This window comes from Amaranthus tricolor, chromosome 1, assembly GCF_026212465.1.
Source record: "Amaranthus tricolor cultivar Red isolate AtriRed21 chromosome 1, ASM2621246v1, whole genome shotgun sequence".
Taxonomy (NCBI): Eukaryota; Viridiplantae; Streptophyta; class Magnoliopsida; order Caryophyllales; family Amaranthaceae; genus Amaranthus; species Amaranthus tricolor.
In genome coordinates this window covers 19449866-19457321 of record NC_080047.1, presented here as the reverse complement: position 1 = coordinate 19457321, position 7456 = coordinate 19449866, and the positions used below count along the sequence as shown (strand labels likewise).

General features: G+C 32.8%; 1 protein-coding gene across 1 annotated transcript; it reads left to right on the top strand.

The window, feature by feature from the left end:
- Window positions 1–415: 415 nt before the first annotated feature.
- On the top strand, window positions 416–3399 carry LOC130809774 (cell division cycle 20.1, cofactor of APC complex-like). Its single transcript, XM_057675604.1, has 5 exons — window positions 416–789; window positions 1456–1725; window positions 1826–2095; window positions 2193–2774; window positions 2876–3399. The coding sequence occupies exons 1-5, from the start codon at window positions 730–732 to the stop codon at window positions 3014–3016; spliced, it is 1323 nt and encodes a 440-aa protein (XP_057531587.1). The 5' UTR covers window positions 416–729; the 3' UTR covers window positions 3017–3399.
- The last annotated feature ends 4057 nt before the right edge of the window (window positions 3400–7456 follow it).

Genomic DNA, 7456 nt, shown 5'->3' with positions numbered 1-7456 from the left:
GACTATAACAAGTCTATTCAATACAATCTTACAAATAGATAGAAACTTCAAAATCAAAAAATACATCACATATACAACAAAATATTTTCCTCTACTATCTAACTTGACTTTTGTCTTTGAAGCTATTGAGGTATTTGTCCAAGAACTGAAATATCGACTAGGAAATAAGCAAATAAAGATTATATTATAAATTTACAGTTCAAGATAGAAAATAAAATAATAATTTCTCAAATCTAATTCAAACCTAATTATTTCGATTTTTGAAATTTCAAACCTAATCCAAACCATATTTGTTATTCAATTTGATGTGGTTCGATTTGCGGTTTCAATCCGAATAAATTTCAATCCCACCCATAGGTCTTTCAAGAAAATATAACCGTTGTGATCCTGAGAATGTAGCCGTTGAAACCCTAATTACCTAGTAGCAATAAAAACCCCCCAAATTCAACCAACTCACCCATCAATCTGCTCTCTCTAATCTCTCTCTCTCTCTCTCTCTCTCTCTCTCTCTCTCTCTCTCTCTCGCTCATTTGCCTAATTCTTCTGATTGCGCCGGGATCTAAAATCCTCAATTAGCTGCTTTTAAAAACTCATTTGGCTAATTCTTTTTTTTGCAGGGTTTAAATTCATCTTTCTTTGGTCATTGTTATTGCCATTATATTATCTTTTGTTTGGTTGTCTTTTGTGTTTTGTTTTTGTTTCAGTATTGTGTTTGCAGGAATTTAAGAAATGGATTCACGAGGAGTATTTCAAGAAATCTCTTTTTCCAGAAAGAATTCTAAAGAAAATGTAAATTTTCATAACCCTAAAATTCATCCTCCCAACACACTCCCACGGATAAAACTAACAAAGAAGAAGTTATTTCCAATTGAGCCATGGTCTACGATTTAATGAGTGATTTTACTGCAATTATCTTATTTGATTTTTTTTATACTATTCATCATAATATTAATTGAGATATTTAAGATTGAATTAGTACATTGAATTGAGCGTAAAATGGACAGAGTATAATCCGTTTAATGCAAAAGCAAACAACTCAACTTTGGCCCTTAGAAAGAAGGAACTAATTGATTCTGTCGACAAAATAGTGATTTTTCGGTTAATTAACTTCGAAATTATTAGGGCTTTTAATTTCTGAATTTGTGTTTATATCAATTTGATTTCGATGTTTGGAGAAGAATCTTTTTCACTATCTTTGACAAAATTGTAAATATTCCTGAATTTGAATTGACCGCTATAAGAAACGTTTGGATTCTGAATTTTCCTTTTTCCAATACAATATGGTAATTAGTTTTAAAAAAAGGAGAATATAACTGCTTTTTTGCAAACTTACATTACTGTTTAGAAATAGATTTCAAATTTTTCCTAATTAAGCTGTAATTTGAATTGGTTTAATCATTAGTTTGTTTCAATTATTATGAGGTGCTTAATTTGTGACTGGTTTTACTTGAACAGTTGGACAGGTTCATACCAAATCGATCAGCTATGGATTTTGATTACGCACACTACATGTTGACTGATGGGAGGAAAGGTAAGGAAAATCCTGCAGCAAGCTCTCCATCAAAGGAGGCTTATCAGAAGCAGCTGAGGGAGGTATTCAACATGAACAGGACTAGGATTCTTGCATTCAAGAACAAGCCACCAACTCCAGTTGAATTTATGCCCCCGGAGTATGCTACTGCCCAACAATCCAAGCCCGTTAAGCCTCGCAGGCACATTCCTCAGGTATACTTATCTATGATGAAATATGATTCAATGAACTGACATGATCATTTGTGCAATTTGTTTTATGATTGTTCTAATATGAGAGTGATGGTTATTGCAGACTTCAGAGCGCACTTTGGATGCCCCTGATCTTTTAGATGACTACTACTTGAATCTACTAGATTGGGGTAGCAGCAATGTACTAGCTATCGCTCTTGGAACCACAGTATACCTTTGGGATGCATCAAGTGGTTCTACTTCAGAACTTGTCACTGTTGATGAAGATAAAGGCCCAGTAACCAGTGTTAATTGGGCTCCTGATGGCCGTCACATTGCCGTTGGGCTGAACAATGCTGAGGTTCAGCTTTGGGATTCTACAGCAAATCGACAGGTAGATTTCTCCTCTTAGATGTTCAGTTTAAAATTGTGTTATTCTTACTGTTGTAGTTTATGTTGATTCCATTTGACAAAATGTTTTATGCCTGAAGCTGAGGACTTTAAGAGGCGGTCATCGAGCTCGTGTTGGGTCACTAGCATGGAACAATAACATCCTCACGACTGGATCAATGGACAGCCAAATTATCAATAATGATGTGAGGATTAGAGATCACATTGTGGAGACCTACAGAGGACACCAACAAGAGGTTTGTGGGTTGAAATGGTCCGCTTCTGGAAGCCAGCTAGCTAGTGGTGGTAATGACAACCTTCTTCATATTTGGGATAGATCAATGGCATCGTCAAATTCTGCTACACAGTATTTGCATAGGCTAGAAAACCACACAGCCGCAGTTAAAGCCCTGGCCTGGTGCCCATTCCAGAGTAATTTGTTGGCTTCTGGAGGAGGTGGAGGTGACCGATGCATTAAGTTCTGGAACACCCACACTGGAGCATGCTTGAACTCAGTTGACACTGGGTCCCAGGTTTGTTCTTTACTGTGGAGCAAGAATGAGCGCGAGCTGCTGAGCTCACATGGTTTCACTCAGAACCAGCTGACCTTGTGGAAATACCCATCAATGGTGAAAATGGCTGAGCTAACAGGGCATACTTCCAGAGTACTATTTATGGCTCAGGTACTTATATGGTTTCTGGCTTTCTTTCAATTAGCAGATGATTGGATTGGATGTATCTTCTTTAACTGTTATTCCGTTATTTGGTTATTAAATCTGAACAGAGTCCAGATGGATGCACAGTGGCTTCAGCTGCAGGAGACGAGACACTAAGGTTTTGGAATGTGTTTGGAACACCTGAAGTTGCTAAACCTGCACCGAAAGCAGCTCCTGAGCCATTTGCCCATGTAAATCGCATACGATAATCCCCTGTCGCTTTGTAGGATTTTACGTTTGTAAGTACAATTCCGATTATGGAGATAATAATACACTTTAAAATTTTTGAAGCAAATATGAAAGGATTGTAAATAGTGTAGTTCACTTGTAATAAATAGTTGTGACCGTAAATGAAGTCTGTTGAGTGCCTGTCTCAACCTTTTCTTGTTCAAACATCACCATTTGTTATACTTTCTTCAAACATTAAATTTGACTTCAATTATCAGCATCCTCTTACAAGTTCCATTCCTCTCTCTAAAACTGAGTGATCATTGTAGTAATGGTAGTATGCCCTCTCACATATCTATATCGACCTAAAATTTTCATACTCACCCCCTATGGACGGTTATAAGTTTTGTTTCCCTACTCGGTTTGTAGTCAACCCTATCCCCATTAGAATTCCTCTAACAATTTAGAGGCCATGAATGAAAAGTCGAACATGAGATTCTTTTCATGTTTTTATTTGTTTATCGTTACTTTCACTATCTCTAAATATCACTATTATTACCAATGTCTTAGTAGAAGTATCAATAATATTTATTATTTTGTTAAATTCATATTTTATTGTGAGATAAAATTTACCATCCAAAATAATAAATTATCAATAAAAATAGAAATTAAAGCAACAAATTATATGTGCTCCACAATAGCTTTTGCATCATGCAAATTTTTAGCATACATAATGAGTAGAATATATCCATTAAAAAATGTTCATCATGTTCTTAATATATACAAATCAAGTAAAACAAATACCTTGCGAAGCATGATATTTTTCGTCACTAAGATTAAAAATTTTCTCTTTGAGCTTGTGATCAAGTAAAAAAGAGGTGTAGATCAGAATTATTGAAGTTTGAATAATCAGCTAAAAACAAATCTAATTTCTGTTTGATCAAGCTTTTAAAGCAAAATCAAGTCAGGGTAAACCAAGTTTGTCTATTGATACTAAAAAACATTAATAGTCAAATAAAACTTTATTAGAATTGATTTAGAATCTTTTCCCTCAATGACGCTTATTTGCAACTTATATCCCACCCTATGTTAATGGCAAATATATATCTCCCATGACGGTACACATACTTTTTTTTAATTTGTTCATTAGATTAAACCACTATCCGATTTTATTTTGTTTTTTTTAGCAAATTGCTACCTGAGATAGCGATTTGGTTCAAATTATAATTTTTAGAAAAAATTAAAAAAAATATAAGAGTAAACCGCCATTCTAGATGGCGATTTATCTTATTAAAAAAATTTTAATGAAAAAAAATTTGGGCTCGTCGAATGTTATGGGCCAAAATGGCATTTCATTAAAAAATTTAAAGTCAAGGAATTAGTGAAAATTTGAAAAGAATAAGCAAATTAATACTCCCTCCAAACCAATTTAGATGTCCCATTTGCTTGGGCACAGTTATTAAAGATGATGCGGGGTCCATTAAAAAGGGTAAGTATTGAAGGATAAGTAGTGAAAGTAGTGAAGGGTAAGTAGTGAAGGGTAGTTGGGTAAGTAAGGTATATGGGGGTATATTCGTAATTACTTGTGTGAACTAATGATAAATAGTTAAAAAAAGATTGACAAATATAGAAATGGGACAACTAAAAAGACTTTGCCAAATAAGAAAATGAGACAACTAAATTGGTTCGGAGAGAGTATAAAATATTCAAAAAATAAGCAATTTTTAAATTAATTTCTAAAATAAGCACTTTTTTCCATAAAACAGGTTTGGGTTGTTCGCTGTTCAAAAGCGACCCGACTCGAAAATCCGAACCAAAATCGAAAGTAAACCGACCCGAAAATGTGTTCCTTTTTTTGGTTTATCGAACCGACAGTACCGGAACCGAAATTGTACCCGAACTAGTTCACAACCGAAAATGGGAAAGTTGAACCCGAGCTGTAACCGATTTTTGTAACCGACACATAACCGTTAACCGAGATTACCCGAACCAAATAATGACCGACCCGAGTCATATCCGACCCGAATCATGCTCGAAACCGAATTCTGTCCGGCTAAAACCGACTTAACCCGAACAAATTTTGGATCGAATTGCTGTAAACATGAACCAATTTTTAACATAGAAGTATGATAGACTCATATTCAATCATCTCATTTGTTAATCTAATAAAGTGTTAGATATTTTAATAAATTAAATTTTATAAATACTTGGTTTCTTATATTTAGAGTTAATAATCAATGGTCAATGTTTATTTAACTACTTTTAATCGAATTAGATGAATATTGATAGAACTTTATAATTTTAATTTCCGGTCAAACAAGTAAAAGTAACAAAGTAATAATGATTACTAATTGATTTACATTTTAACTATTTTGCTTTAAATAAAGGGAATCTTGTCATCAATTAAAAATTGACTAACAACTTAATTTAATATTGATTCGATCGATAGTAATTAGTAATACGTAGCTGAATTTTGCTTTTAAAAAAAAACTCGAATCCGATCTGTACCTGACAAAACCGAACCAATTAATAATCGATGACAACCCGAGATCGATTGTTACTCGACACTACTTCAACCTACACTGAACTGATGCTAACTCGATAGCTTGAATAACCGATCTCCAAGGGAACCGTGACTAACCGACTCGACCCGAGTGTGACCCGTTGTTACACACAGCCGAAAAAATAACCGATCCGAATGACACCTGTCCGAAACCGACCCGATCACCCGAATGAACACCTCTACTAACAGCGAACAAAAAAGCTAGGTTAAAAAAGTTAAGGTCTTTATTCGCTGTTAGTAACAGCGAACAAAAAATAATAATAGCAAACAATTACAACGTTAATTTCGCTTGCTTGTCCCAATTTTAATTGCTATTTTTTTTTGTCATGTCGATTTTAAAAGGTTAATTTGTAAGCTTTAAATTATTAAAAAGTTAAGCTTATCAACTTTCTAATCAACTTTCTAAAATACTTTCCCAAACTTTTACGGATTAAAATGGGAAAGTTAATTTTAGATTTTTAATTAAAATACTAAATATAATTGAATAAATCCACTCTTAATTTCGTAATTATAAACTTTTCCAAATTTTTAGGAAATAAAATAGTGAAGTTAATTTTAGGTTTTCAATTCAAATAATCGTAGCAATTACAAATTTAAAATTTTTAGGCTTTTAATTATTAAAAAGCTATTTATCAACTTTCTATAATTGAATAAAATTACCTTTATGCCCATTATTATCAAATTTCCTAACTTTTTAGGAAATAAAATAGGAAATTAATTATAGGTTTTAATTAAAATGTAGCAATTATAAATTTAAAATTTTAGGCTTTTAATTATCATAAAGCTACGGTTATCGACTTTCTATAATTGAATGAAATCACCCTTAATCCATTATTATCAACTTTCTAAATTTTTTAGGAAATAAAATAGGGAAATTAATTTTAGGTTTTAATTATAACAACATTAGGCACTTTACATAATTGAATAAAATCACTCTTAATCCCATGATTATCAATTTTTTCAAATTTTTAAGAAATAAGGAAAGTTAATAATTAAAAGCCTAAATTAGCCTTGGTCAAAATCTTTGTTCGCTGTTACTAACTACGAACATAGAGCTTGACTTTTTTGACCAAGCTGGAACAAACCTGAACCTGTACTATGGGAAAAAAGTGTTTATTTTGAGAATTACTATGGAAAATCTGGAACGTAATTGGTTGGAAGTTCTCCTATGTGCGCCTAGGACAGCAAAACGGAGGTATTGAGGGAAATATTTTTCACTGTTATCTTTATTTATTTAAAAATTTTGCATTTTTACCAATAACAAGCAAATCGCTATCTTAGATAGCAATTATCTGTTTTATTATCCTACATGGACAGTATCAAGGGAAATATTTTTCACTGTTACGTAAAATGAAAATTATTTTATCAAAAAATACTATTGTGGGAATAGACTCATCGATTTAACTTAAACCTTATTTTTCTACATTAAGTACAATTTTTTAAAATCTTAATCATTTTGTTATGATTAAATTACTTTTCTTTGTTAAACTAGAATTTGGACAAACTAAAACGTATTTAAAACACATTATTGTTAGTGAAAAAGAATTTGATTCTCAAAAAAAAAAAATAATAATAATAATTCAACTTTGTCGAAGATTCAGGTCGAAGCAAATTTAGAATAAGCATCAGAAAAAATAGGGAAGGCAAAAGGTCCCAACAAAAAGAGTGATTGATCTTGCGCTTGGGCAAAGTGGGACGGTTTCGTCTACCAAGCATACATCTCTTATCCCAATTTCATTGACCACGACATCACCCATGAAAGTTTAAAAGAAAAAAACGATGGTTTCTCTAATTTTACTTTTAGGCAGTAGTTGCTACATCACTATCACTCTTCTTGCCCATGACTGGAAACTCAAATCCAACCACCCTCTTTTTTGATTGAATTCACGGGCCGACATCCTGTCTCTCAAAAACATTC

Bases quoted from the DNA above. Each gene is read 5' to 3' on its own strand.
- LOC130809774 (XM_057675604.1), top strand. From the start codon at position 730: ATGGATTCACGAGGAGTATTTCAAGAAATCTCTTTTTCCAGAAAGAAT. The intron at 1,726-1,825 runs GTATACTTATCT...TGGTTATTGCAG, and splicing joins CTCGCAGGCACATTCCTCAG to ACTTCAGAGCGCACTTTGGA. The intron at 2,775-2,875 runs GTACTTATATGG...AAATCTGAACAG, and splicing joins GAGTACTATTTATGGCTCAG to AGTCCAGATGGATGCACAGT.